The sequence below is a fragment of the Elgaria multicarinata genome, chromosome 4, assembly GCF_023053635.1.
Source record: "Elgaria multicarinata webbii isolate HBS135686 ecotype San Diego chromosome 4, rElgMul1.1.pri, whole genome shotgun sequence".
In the NCBI taxonomy this organism is placed as follows: Eukaryota; Metazoa; Chordata; class Lepidosauria; order Squamata; family Anguidae; genus Elgaria; species Elgaria multicarinata.
In genome coordinates this window covers 19,742,849-19,756,892 of record NC_086174.1, presented here as the reverse complement: position 1 = coordinate 19,756,892, position 14,044 = coordinate 19,742,849, and the positions used below count along the sequence as shown (strand labels likewise).

Here is a 14,044-nt window from a genome sequence, read left to right as displayed (position 1 = left end):
CATAAGATAACCCAAGAACTAATTGTAAGTTAACTCTCAGTTAGTTAACCCACAAACAACCCAAAGTATCTGAGTTGGCATGTTATGCAACAACCTATAATTAGGACAACTGGAGGTTGATCATGCAAAACAGAAGTGGCACACAGCCCAGCAAATCATAGGTTATTTAATTAAGCCACTATTTGCCACCATTATGTGCGAACCAGGTTTGTGGCAGGAGCAATCCAGAAAAAGTTAACTTTTTCTAGATTGGGCGCCATGCCCCATGCCCAGTTCTTCCCATTTGTTAGCCCCGACAAGAATTATTCACACCTTGACTAGATCCTATATTGTTACTTATTGACATACCTTCCTCTTGGTATTACAGAAAATTACTGCCTGTGTGATAGTGAGTGTGTCGTATAGGTCACACAAAGTATCAAATTTCCATTCTTCTCTCTCCACTGCCACGAAGAACTGTTTGATTCCTTCTAGAGTCAACTCATCACTGCATAGAGAGAAGGAAAACATGGTTGCTATCTCTTTAAAGCACTTTATCACACTCTTCAGCCAAAAAGGCTCACGAAAAGCTTACAAGGAACAGCAAGACAATCCCTGCCCTTAGGTTTATAATCTAAAAGACATGACACAAAAGGAAACGAGAATGCGAAAGAGAAAGTAAGAGTTTCCCTTCTCTTCCTCTCTCCATTGCAGGCTGGTATAATGGCTGCTGGCTGGTGACAGCTGATGGAGGGAGTAGCCTGGTGGAAATGTTAAGACATTACATTTATAAATCAAAACATCTTAAACTGCAGAATTATTCTCTAGTCTATTCAGATCTACTAGAAATGTTTATTAAATTACCAACACAACTGAGAATTTAAAACACATTTGTTCAGTTGGCTCTGGAATTAACAAGATAAAAACTCAAAATATGGTAAATATGAGCTAGGAAGTTCCACCTCAGCCATGACCTCACTGACTTCGCTTGGATGCAATGCTAAAACATGGTGTAGTGTTACAAGGTAACTTACCCCTCCCATTTATTTATTTTTAAACTTTTTAAAATGTTTTGCCAGCATCCGATATCATTTTAAAGTGAGCTGAGGGCTTCCACCCACTGTCAGCTTCATTTCCCATGAATGCTTCTGGGTTGCACCTGAGGCTCAGATACACTCTTAAGAAATGACAGGCAGCTGCAGGCAGATGCTTTCCTCTGAAGGAAAAGTGGCACCCAGCCACCAAGAAAAGGAAGGTTAAAAAAAAGAATCCCTGTTGCTGATTTCTGGTAAAGGGGGGGGGAGGGTGAAAAAGAACAGAAGAAAGGGCTAGAAAGAGTGAATGCATACCTATATGTGCATGCACTTTGGGTACATGGAAAACCTGTGCATGTACGTGAGAGGGGGGTGGGAGAGAAAGTACGGGTGTGCATGGATGGTGATCTAGGGTGAGAGGGAATGTGTGTGGGGGAGAGGGAGTTATGGGATGAGAAAAAGTGCATGTATGGCTGGTTATCGGGGTGAGAGAGAAAAAGAGGTAGGGGAAATTCATTGGATAGAAAATTGGGGAGAGGGAGGGAGACAACAGAACTTGCCTTCTGTGTAACAGGTTTCTGTTGGTGCAGAAAACTCTGGGCTCAAAGGAATCATGTGTGTTGTTGCTCACCTCTCCCTTTTAAGGAGGTTACTTGCCCTTTGTGAATGGCTACAGCCCAAGGCAACCATTTTGTGGTGGTGCCAGTTTCTCAAATTTCCAAATGTACTCACAAGGGCTACAAATGTTGGAGACCCGTGCTATATAAATGCAAATTATGATGATTTTAAAGCCTTTTTTGTGCCCTTCTTAAGAAAACCCAATGTGGCTACAATTCCAATTTTATACCCTTTGCAATTTACCATTACAATTTAGAGGTCGAGAAGACAACGAAATGGGTTCAGACATGCTCTCTGTTCTAATTTTGATCTGAAGTATTATCAGTGTGGTCATTATTTGAAACCATTAATATAAAGGAAAACATCAACATCAGCCCACACTGTTGAAATCACTAACCGTTTCACCAGAATGCGGATGGGATCAGTCATAAATTTGTTGGTCATCTCCAAGATCTCATGTGGCAAGGTAGCACTGATCAGAACCACCTGTGTTGCTGGGGGAAGGTATCTGTACACGTCATAGATCTGTTCTTTAAAACCTAAGTCAAGCAAACAATATAGTAGAATTAAAGCAGAATTTGAGAGCCTTCTTGTTCTTTGTTGACCTGAGCAATAAGAACACATTTGTCACTACAAATAATTCACTACAAATTTGTTTCATCAATGCCTAATATGACAATCTGCGCGAATTGTTTAAGCCCTACATGGTTTGGGTCCAGGCTACCTGCGGGATCGCCTTCTCCCGTACAATCCGCCCTGCACACTCAGGTCCTCGGGGAAGAATCCACTTCATCTAGCAAAAACTAGATTAACAACTGTTACCCAGAGGACCTTTTCTTCCTCTGCTCCCAGACTGTGGAATGGCCTGCCGGAGGAGATTCATCAACTTGACAGTCTTTTAGAATTTAAAAAAGCAATAAAGACTGATCTATTCCGGCAGGCCTATCCAGTGAAATTTTAGGATGTTTTCAGAATGTTTTAATCATGTATGGTATGTTTTAATTCGTTTTAATGTGTATTTTATATCATGTTTTTATACTGATTGTTTTACACTTTGAATTGTTTTAGTTTTTGTGAACCGCCCAGGGAGCTTCGGCTATTGGGTGGTATAAAAATGCAATAAAATAATAATAATAATAATAATAATAATAATAATAATAATAATAATAAGAAGAAGAAGAAGAAGAAGAAGAAGAAGAAGAAGAAGAAGAAGGGTTAGTGCCTATCTGAGGCACGTATGGCATGCAGCTGACCTGCTTCATCTGAACCAAATAACATCTGGCAACCTGTGAGGGTATAGTGTACTTGTAAAGGGGAAATGTATTTGTTTTGAAAGCTGCAGGGATTTCCTGCTTTCAAAGTCTGTGACTAAGGAAGTCAACAAATGGGACACTGGACTTTATTATTATTGGTTTCTCCACTTTCAATCTAAAAAGGCAAGGTGCGCAGACACTTGTTATACATTGTACACTTATAACGCATTATATGGCATGAAGGTTCAAGTGAGAGTGGAGCTATCACTGCAAAAAACACTTAGCTATAACTTTTACCTGTCTACCTGCCAAATATTTATTTGCTGTCCTGCCAATAACCCACAAGTACAAAAGCTTTTTCATTGTTGTGCTACTTAAAGAGCATTCTTAATAAAGAATAACAAAAGATTTCTTGTTAGTCAGTCCTTAGTAATCTTTGCTATGCACCTAGGAGGAGTTTCCAAGTATTTATATGACAGGAAAACACAGACATAACTCTGAAAAAGGCTCATCTGAGGCAAAGGCATTTATGAAAATTTAGGTATAAAAATGTTTACTAGCCTGTCCATACATTTCTGTGGTTCGCAACAGCATGATTTAAATCATGTGACCAACGGAGAGGGATTATGGAGTTGTAATTCAAAATATCTAGAGGGCACCCGATTGCCTATCCCTGTCTTAAATCGTGGACCTGAGAATTTACTCAAACCAAAATAACCTGCAAGTATGGCATAAACTGTTTCAGCAGCTAAACTTTCTCTCTCTTCTTTAAGGCTCTGTTTTGCATATTTTTATTAAAAATATATGACTAAGACCTTCAGACCTAAAGGCATTCTTTACCTTTATTGAGCATCTCATCAGCTTCATCCAAAACCAACATTTTGATCGCACGAGTCCTCAGACTTCTACGACGAATCATATCTGAAAGATTTCAGGTTTGTGTCAAGAAACAGTGATCAAGCGAAGATTATGAGATCCAGTTCCTGTCCTGCAGGTTGATGGGCTCACAAGAGCAAAGGGAGTTCAGTCTCAAATGGTACTGGGCCAGGAAGACATGGGTGGTTAAAGGACCACCCAGTGCTCACTGCAGGCATAAAAAGCAGATCAAAATGGCATCACAAAATCTACAAGAGCAACAGCAGTTAAAAGTATGTTACCCTTAATGTCCTTAAAGCCATTAAAGGAAATTACATATTACATTTCTATACTTGTAACTTCAGTCATTGGGTTAAAGACTGCTGTTGATGCAAGTCTTCATCATATTAGAGAACTCACATCTTGTAGGTTTACTGAAACTAGCGTCACACCTAGTCTTTAATGACACATCTGGAAATAGAGTAGGCGTTGCAGATTTTCTTCCCTTTTTCTGGCAATGTTAAGTTGGAGCAAAATTATTTCTAACACTCTAATCCAGTAATATAAAAGATGAGAAATACTTTCACTCTATAATTATTCTCTTGGGTTATTTAGAAGGTTCTGGTTCATCCTCATATTATACGCTATTGGCCGGGCTACTAGTCTGGGCTAGATAGGCCTTTGGTCTGATCCAGCATGGTTCTTCTTATGTTTACCTGTTGATAATTTCTAAAATAAATCTTAAAAAGTATTAGGAAAATGTTAAATTCTGCAATTACATTTTATGTCCAGGGAAGCTTGAGAGTGGTACAACCTTATGCCTAGCCTGTTCCACGCTTGGGCGGTTTCCAGCACCAAAACTCATTCTCTCTCTCATTTTGTGTGGGTACATGCTGGAGAAGTGTGGCTTGCATGCTGCAGAACACCCCACAAGGCATCAGTTCTGACCCACTGAGCATCCTGTGCTATGCGTTTTTGCTGGATGCTCCCTAGGTCAGAAGCAAATATGAAAGGACACCCGAGAGGCTCCTAGGGCATCTTCTCATCACACCATGAAAATTGGACAGGGGAGGAATAAGCTGGGAGAAGCAGCAGTAAGGAGGAGGAGGAGCTAGCTGGGAAAAAAGCCCAAGAGCAGCTCTGCCCAGGCAAAAGGTACGTGCCCTCCCCTTCTCTTATGTGAGCTGGGAACTAGAGAAGCTAGGCAGGGAGCAGGATGTGGCCACTTACTAGCCATCCCTGGCTTAAAATGACACAAGGGTCCTTCCACAGATGGTTCAAAACATAAAGGAGGAAAGAGGAGGAGCTCCATCACACTTACTTTCCCCCCCTGGTTTTCCTCCACGATTTCTAGCTCCGTTTCATTAGCGCGTCAAGCTAATGGCCCCTTTTACGTGGGTTTGTGGAATCACGCTATACTGATGAAACTTCCCTTAAGCTTGTTTGCTCTCCACCCCACCCCACCCCTTCTCCTCCTGCCTCCTGTTCACTGGTTGTAACATTGTGATGGGCATGGGCTCCTTCCCCACTTGTTCTGACTTTGTTGTCTAGTGATTTACCGACACGGTGCTGGAGGAGGAGAAACACCCTGCCCTCCCCTTTCGCCAGCAAGCTCTCCCTTCAAAGCACACACCCAACCCCAACTCCAACAAAGGAAATAGCGAGAGGATGGCACTACACAGGGGCTGAAGGGGGCTTCTGTTTGGGGGAAATAATCCAGACTTTCCCCGCTCTAGGAAAACATGAAAAAGGGAGAGGACGAGGCAGGGTGTCATCTGAGTGCTGTGCTGCAAAACTGCAAACCAGGCATCATGAGAGTGCGATAAAACACTGGTGTGATGGAGCCCTTGGACTGGGTTAAGAAAACCATGGTTGTAGTTCCCAGTCCACCGTATAGAATGGAGGACTAAAAAGTATCTTGAGCATGAAGCAGATATAGACTTTTCCACTAAACATTGTGAATTCTTGGTAATATGCAAAATTAACCATCTCCTCACCAAATACACGCCCTGGTGTGCCAGCAACAACATGCTGTCCATAATCCAACTTCCTGATGTCTTCACCAACGTTGGTCCCCCCAATACATGCATGACATTGGACGTTCATATAGTCACCAAGCGCAAGAAGCCCCTGCAGGAACAAGAACATTAACAACTTAAAGAGGATTCAAAGGTTTCTCACAATGTGAACGATAATCGAAGCAGGAACCCTAACAAGAGCAATGACATCCTCTAAGAGCAGCCTCTGTGTGCATGCATGTAAGAATGAAGATGCAAATCCTCCCATTCAGGTACTCACCAGACCCAAGCCTGCTTAGCTTTAGCAAGGGTGCTGCATCATGGGACTTGCAAGTACTTGGATCAGGATCAGCTCCATGTTTGAGGAGGCCCTGGACAAAGCATCCTCTGGTGTGCTCCCTCCTTTGTCAGCGGGCCCTGGAGAATTACCTGGCTATGGTGATAGCCTTCCAAGCAGTGTGGGACAGCTGTATCGAGCTACCTTCTAAATTCCCACAGTGCTCATTTGGGGGAAATATGACAAATAACAAGGATGGCTACATTTAGGCATCTGGTGTTGCACAGGGTACTGTGACAGAAAAAAGTGTAAGAGGGGCCCAGGGCAGGCATCAGTAATGGGCCATTCCTAGGGGCTGCCCAAGAATTCCTAGCTGCTCAAGAATGCCAGGTGCCGACTCTTGGGATAGTGCTGTAGGCAACTGGTCAGCTTTCAGAATTTAAATCAGGGAAGACCACTAGCACCATGTTAATTATTAACTCTAAAGGCCCTCATATGCAGCACCATTTCGTTGGGGAAGCTGCACAAACACATTTGCAACAGCCCTAAAAGAAGTCCTGCTCACAAAACACAGAAGCTTCCATCTAATGCTGCAACTTGAAGCCAAACAACCACTTGCTATTACTGAGCTACTGCCTGTAGTGAAGAGTTCTTATATGCTGCACTGTCTCATTTCTGTAAATTACCACCTTGTAATGTATAAGGTTCACTTACCTTCTGAATCTGTACTGCCAATTCTCTAGTAGGTGCCAAGATCAATGCCTGGGTTTCACGAACCTGATTGAAATAATGAGATATAATGTGACCACCATTCCCACTAAATAGGCATTCCAAATCAAAGTGTTCCAACATCAAAAATACCCTCATCTCCACTCAATTGGAGTAGGCAAGGAAGATAAAATACAATTAATCTGGAAAGTTGTCTCTGTTCAGCATCAACACCACGAGACGATATACTATTTCCAGTCAGAATACTGTTTGCACCTTCACAATAGAAAATACTATACATTTATGTTCCAAAATTACCTGGATATCCAGACACTGTAGAACGGAGATGGAAAATGTTGCTGTTTTGCCTGTTCCAGACTGTGATCTAAAAAGAAACATAGTATTTTTGATACCTATTTCTGAACAAAAAATAAGTTAAACACTCAAATATCACCGCAGACAAGATTAACTTCTTTTGGGACTATCAAAATACTTCTTGAAAGGTAATCATCTATCAGTGAAGCCCGAACTTATTATTCCTGTTTAAGAACTAACCACCTGATACATTGACATTAGTTCTGTCACCAGTTTCAAATAATTTAAGGCTGCTGCTGGTTTTTAGCACTGTTAATTGGAGCCAAGCTTTGTCTGCTAGGAATAAAGATTACTCTAACTAAATCTAAATTTAATTTATTTCTTTAACACATTTATAGGATACTTTCCTGTAAGCTAGAAGCTGATTAAAATGGGTGAGCTGATTGAATAAGCTGATTGACGAAATTGCATGAGATATAGATAAGAAGGCCACCGTTAAAGTTGAGTTTGTGGGGTAAAGTCAACACACTTAAGATGAATATTGTACCACGAATACTCTATATGTTATACGTGGGATTCCTTTACTTATACCTGGCAAATATTTTAAACAACTTAATGCTTTGTTTTGTAAATTCTTCTGGGGTTCTTTCTCACCTCAAATATCTTTAAAATGGATGCAACTTCCAATTAAAGTAGGTGGGTTTGGATTTCCAGACCTTACTTTGTATCATTGGGCCTATCTACTGACTTGTACTAAGTTTTGGTCTTTTCCAGTTTGCTTAGATTTGCCACCCTGGTCAGTTTTGGAATCCCTATTAGAACCTCTTCCTAAATGGATGGCACTCAGTTCTCAACATGTTAGAATAAACAACCCCCCTCTTACAATCTTGGTTGCTAGAGAGGAATGGCGTATCGTATCACATCAATTACAGTTTGATCCATTCTATCACACAAAATTGACTTTATGGGGAAATCCAGATTTAAGTATTGGAAAGAAAACATTTTTGTGGAGGACATGGACGGATAAGAAGATTTTTACTTTGGATCAATTAATAGGTCCAGATGATGAGGTTTTTTTTCATTTTCTGATTTACATGCTAAATATAGTTTACCTACTATGGCAATACTTGCAATTGCAACACTTGCTGGAATCTAGGTTTGGTCCGACTGCTTTTATGGCTTCAGAGCCTCCATTATTGTTAGAAACACTTATAGTATCTAAACAGACACATTGACCCACTACTCATACATATAAATATTTAATAGTAATAAATAAATATGATGCCCGTGGTTTAAGACAGGATTGGAATTGAGAATTGGAGTGTCCTATTTTGCCTAATCAATGGATTGCTGCCTTAGAGTCTGTATCTGAAGCTTCTACGGATCTTAGGCTACGTCTTACTCAGCAAAAGAATCCTTTTTCAGGTCTACTAGACCCCACTATGCCTTTTCAATAAGGGTCTGTCTAGTTTACATAACTGTTGGAGATGTAATGCATCTAACGCTTCTTTAATTCATATGTTTTGGCAATGCTCAGTGGTTACCCCCTTTTGGGAGGAGGTTAAAATAAGGATAAATTTTGTACTGAAACAATCTTTAATATGGAAGGATGTGCACGTCCTCCTAAACTACCTACCACCTTCTACAACTAACACAGGGTCAGTGTAAATGGGTTTTCAGAGCCCTTATGACAGTTAAAAGACTTATACTATCACGCTGGAAGGATAAATGCTCACCTCCCATAATGCAATGGATTGAGGACTTAATAACATTATCAACATTTGAACGGGTGATATATAGGCGCAACTTGTGAGTGGATAAATACATGACTATATTGACTGCCTTTATTGAAACCTATGCATAATTCTCTCTCTCCCTTTTTTTTTGCATACTTGATGAAAAATGATGACATTCCTGTATATGTATTTTTTTCCTCTTTTTCGTTATTTATTTTTGTTATTGCTGCTGTTTTGATATTCACAATAAAAGGGGAAAATGGGCAAGATAACACTTAAAACTAAAACACTACAACCAAGAACAACCTACATTTTTTCTTTTTTGTGTGAATATCAATAAAACAGAACAGAAAATACATTGTGAAAAGAGAAAAAACCCACCATACATTACATATATAAGATTATCGTCATTTCCCATCATATGTACCATTCATTAAAAAAAAAGGGGGGTGGGAGTTATACAAAGGTTTCAAGAAAAGCAGACCAGATATACTCGGGTCCAGGTTATTTGAAAGACCATATTCTCCCTTATGAGCCTGCCTGTGCTTTGAGATCTTCTGGAGAAGCCCTTCTTTCAGTCCCAGCATCTTCACGGGAACGCTTGGTGGGAACATGGGGAAGAGCCTTCTCAGTGGCTGCTCCAGTGCTTTGGAACTCTCTTCCCGGGGAAACTAGGCTGGCTCCCTCCTTGATGGGCTTTCGGAAGCAGGCTAAAACTTGTTTGTTGCAGCAGGCCTTTGGAGAATAATCCCTCCATCTATGTTAATTGACTTATAATTTTGTTGTGTATTTTAAACGTGTTTTCTTTTTTCCTTTTCAATGTGTTTTAAACTTTGTAAGGCCACCTTGAGGCCCAGTATTGGGCAAAAGGTGGGATATAATAATAATAATAATAATAATAATAATAATAATAATAATAATAATAATAATAATAGTAGTAGTAGTAGTAGTAATATACAAGATCGATTAAATGTTTTTATGGACTGCTGATGGTTTTTGACTGCAATTATTTTTGGTTTTAATATTTTTTTGTTGGGATGCCTGCTTTATTATTGTCACTGGCTTTTGTTATTGTTGATATTGTCCTGGTTCATATGTAATGACAACCCATACTCTGCGTTGTCATTACCTGTGAACTCTGCACTATGGTTTAACTATGAATTGTTAATCACAAACAACCCAAGAAGTATACCAATAGTTTGTTGGGTAATGAACTCTGGGTTGTTCATTCATACATAACAACCCACAATTCAACCTGTGGTTGTCTACATGTAAACCATGCAATCCTAAGAATGTTTACTAAAAGGTAAATACCATAGAATTCAGTGGGACTTCCTCTCTAAGCATACTTTGAGAGAAGCAAGTCTTCATTTACTTTTGAGAAAACACGCTTAGGATTGCACTGAAAATTTTACTTTAGTCCTTTGCATCCAAATATATTATTCCTTACTATTTAGCAGCACCAAGAATCATTTCATTATATTCATTTCATTTATTACATTTCTTTACTGCCCAATATCTGAAGCTCTCTGGGCAGCTTACAAAGATTAAAAATTTAAAAATACATTATTGAAGACCATTTACATACAAACATAGAAACAGACAGCACACACAGACACACACACACACACACACACACTTAAAACAATTTTGAAACAATTGACAATAAACAATCAACCATTTACATGCTCATTGTCAAGATGGCAATATCCCAAAATAAAATCTTCAGGTTTTTTTTTCCCCTGTGTACAGTTTCACTTACTGTGCAATCACATCTCTTCCTTTAATGATCTGTTTGATTGCTCTCTGCTGGATGGCTGAAGGTTTCTCAAAGCCTGGAAAATTCATTTAAAGAACTGTTAGATTTCCCTACCAATTACAAGTTCTATACCAAAACATTATCCAAAGCAATATTGTAATAAACCAACCATTTAGAGATCAAAACACTAAAAACTGGAGCTCTTGGCACATAATACATTTAAGAGTAGCAGCAACAGCAGGTAAGGAGGAGACTTGAAAAAAACAACCCACAAGTGACAAGTATGTGCAGGCAATGATGATTTGCGAATGTTATGCATTTCTAAGCTCATGAACCAAAAGGGTCAGAGCAAGGTAATAGATTCTATCTCCTGAAATTCCTCCCCCAGGAAAGGACTAGATAAAACTAGTCACCTCATTTCCACATACATCTGTTCTCTCAACCTAAGCCTGATAACTCCCACCAACCACTATGAGGGGCTTAACCTTCCCAGAGTAGAACATAAACTGGGGCCTAACTATGACCTGGTTCATACAACATGACAAGCCAGAGTATGGGTTGTCACTGAATCATCGGTTGTTGTGTTGTGTGAAATCACCTGTGCTAACAAACTATGGTTTGTTAACCCCAAAGCCGCAATTCACAATCCAACAACAAACCAGGCCTGTTCAGACAGTATGCTAAGCCATGGTTAGGCCACTAACCCTTTTTCAGCAAATGGTTAGTGAGTGTTTAAACCATGGTTATGTAGCCACAATGGAATGGTTCACATGACACGCTAGGTCATAATGTTTCGCTCAAAATGCTTAACCACCATGGCTTAGCGTGTCATCTGAACAAGGTCACCATGTGTTCTCTTCTTGGGTTGTTCACACAGTGGCAACCCACACTCTGGCTTGTTATGTGGCTATGGCTTCCCCAGCAGGCACATGCAGCGAATATAATAACGGTGATGTCCTGGCAGTGAGCTGCACTGTATCCCAGCTTTGTATTTAGGTACTAGTTTGGTGGCCATAGATAACAAGGAAGTACATGCAAGAGTGTGCACTGAATTTCATGTAGGCAAGTGTGGGTGCAGGTGGAAACCAAGCAGAATGCCAGAGGAAGGACAGCATTCTTCATCCCTCCTCTGCCAGTTCACAGCAGTTAATACTTTTTTTTCAAACCAGTAACCTTGTTTAAAAGGCTGCTATATCACATGTTCAAGATATACTTTACCTGATAAGCAAGAACATAATAAGAGTTTTGCTAGATCAAACCAAAGGCCTCTCTTGTCCAGCATTCAGTTCCCTCAGTGGCCAACCAGATGCCTCTGGAAAGCCCAGTAGAAGGACATGAGCACAATAGCACCCTCCCGCTCATGATCCCCAGCAACTGGGATTGAGAGGCATAATATCTCTGATTCTAGAGGTAATAGTTAGCCACTATTGATACCCTTATTCTCGATGAACATGTGTAAAGCTGTCAAAGTTGACAGCCGTTGAACCGTCTTATTGAAGATGTAGTGCAGTGTTATGTACATAGATATAGTTGTAAGCATGGAAGCAATTAATACAGGCTTCACCAACCAGATGCCCTCCAGGCTGGTTGGACGACAACTCCAATTAACCAGCACGGTCAAGTATACAGAGACAATGTTAAGTGCAGAAGCAATTAACTCACCCTTCACCCACTTAACATAAGAAGAGCTATGCTGGATCAGACAAGGGTTTATCTAGTTCAGAATTCTGTTCACATAGTGGGCAACCAGCTGCCCGCAGGAAACCCACAAGCAGTATATGAGTGCAACAGGGTCCTCCTACCCATCTTCCCCAGCAACTGGCCTAAACAGGCATACTGCCTCTGATACTGGAGGTTTCACTTAGCCATCAGAACTAGTAGCCATTGCTAGTCTCATCCTCCAGGAATTTGTTCAACCCTCTTTTAAAGCCATCCAAATTGGTGGCCATCCTGCCAGAAAATACCATAGTTTATGCATGCACCGTGTGAAGAAGTTTTTAGCTGTGAATATCTAACGTTTTATATTGTTCGTATGATTTTATCTGTATGCCGTCCTGAGATCTTTGCAATATAGGGCGGGATACAAATGTCTTAATAAATAAGTGCTTTCTTTTTTCCTGTCCTGAATCACCAATCGATCAGCTTCGTGGGGTGTCCCCAATGGATTCAAGCATTGTGAGAAGGAGAGAAATGTTTCCCTAGCCACTTTCTCCATATCTGTGCATAATTTTGTTGAGTTCCTGGTGTTCTCCAGATTGGCGAAGGCTGGATTGACGTATGAAGGGCCCAGAGGCCCCTCTGGTTCCGCCCCTTCCCCTCCCCCCTCAAGAGCCACAGCCAAAACAGCGGCCGGTTCTCACGACTTGCGCCGACAGGGCCGCGCGGCCGGTTCTGCTGCTCTCTTCCTCCCCCCCCCCGCGGCCGCGCGTACCGTAGGCGTAGATGCCGCGCAGCAGGTCCTCGCGCAGGCCCATGGTGTCGAAGGTGGGGGTGACGTCCACCTCCTCGCTGGTCTCGAACTCCACCTTGGTCATGTCCTCCTCCTTCAGCAACCGCTTTCGGGCCGAGCCCGCCGCGCCGCCCGTAGCCCCCGACATCGCGCTCGGTCCGACTCTTGAAAACTACCACCACCACCGCGACGGGGCCTACCCGCTGAAGAGATTCCCGCCGCCTGCGCGAACGTGCCGAACGGAAAGGCCCGCGAGACGCACTCTGCGCAAGACCACGGACGAACCGCGCAGGCGCTCTAACCCTTCCTACCCCTCTTCCTCCGCCATGTACGTACTGACGCTCCTACGACGCCAACCGACGCTCGCTCCTTCCCATAGAGATAGGAAATTAGACTCGCAATAATTTCATTGGTTAAGAAACTTCCTGGTTCTGTTATACAATTTCCAGAGGTAACGGCAAAGAGGGAGTTCACGCTCTTTCTAATTAGGTCTTTTTGTTTGCGGGGAGGTGGGATGATTTTTAAAGTTTTAAAACAGAGATGGCCGAGGTACAAATCCCCCACTCAATAATTGACGCCTCATCTTGGACAAGCCTCTGCATTTAGCCTAATCCAAACCCAAATGTGTTGAACTACAACTCCTATAATCCCCCATCGCCTTTGTAGCGTAATGGGAGTTGTAGTGCGAATACATCCAGAGGACACCATGCTGGTTGGGAAGGCTGGCATAACCTATCTCACTGGATTGTTGACAGGATGTAAATGGAGATCCCACCTTGAATTCCTCGAAGGAAAAGCAAGATATAAATCTAATAAAGTAAACATTTTTAATATTTTGAAACAAACGGATAATTTTAAATAAACATTTTAGTATCACCCTGCAAATGCCAATACAACCCATATTATAGAGGAGAGTAAGAGAATAGCGTACAACAGCCCTGCAATGTGGTCTGCTATAATATTGCAGGTTAGAAGTAGGGCTGAGGCTGGTTTGGGTTTGTAGCCCAAAGCCCGCATTACAAAACAAAACAGCTGGCAGGTCA

At 41.4% G+C, this 14,044-nt stretch overlaps 1 protein-coding gene across 3 annotated transcripts in view; it reads right to left on the bottom strand.

The window, feature by feature from the left end:
• Nucleotides 1–13,287, bottom strand: part of EIF4A3 (eukaryotic translation initiation factor 4A3) — a 428,365-nt gene extending 415,078 nt beyond the window's left edge. For all 3 annotated transcript variants that reach the window (XR_010025358.1, XM_063123904.1, XM_063123903.1), the window contains exons 1-8: nt 12,984–13,287; nt 10,556–10,628; nt 7,061–7,127; nt 6,749–6,811; nt 5,737–5,869; nt 3,725–3,805; nt 2,029–2,170; nt 349–487 (exon numbers count right to left, since the gene is read on the bottom strand). Coding sequence is in view for 2 of the 3 variants with exons in the window: in XM_063123904.1 (XP_062979974.1) it covers nt 349–487; nt 2,029–2,170; nt 3,725–3,805; nt 5,737–5,869; nt 6,749–6,811; nt 7,061–7,127; nt 10,556–10,628; nt 12,984–13,149 (864 nt within the window). In the remaining variant the exon portion in view is untranslated. The remainder of the gene's footprint in view (nt 1–348; nt 488–2,028; nt 2,171–3,724; nt 3,806–5,736; nt 5,870–6,748; nt 6,812–7,060; nt 7,128–10,555; nt 10,629–12,983) is intronic.
• Between the last annotated feature and the right edge of the window lie 757 nt (nt 13,288–14,044).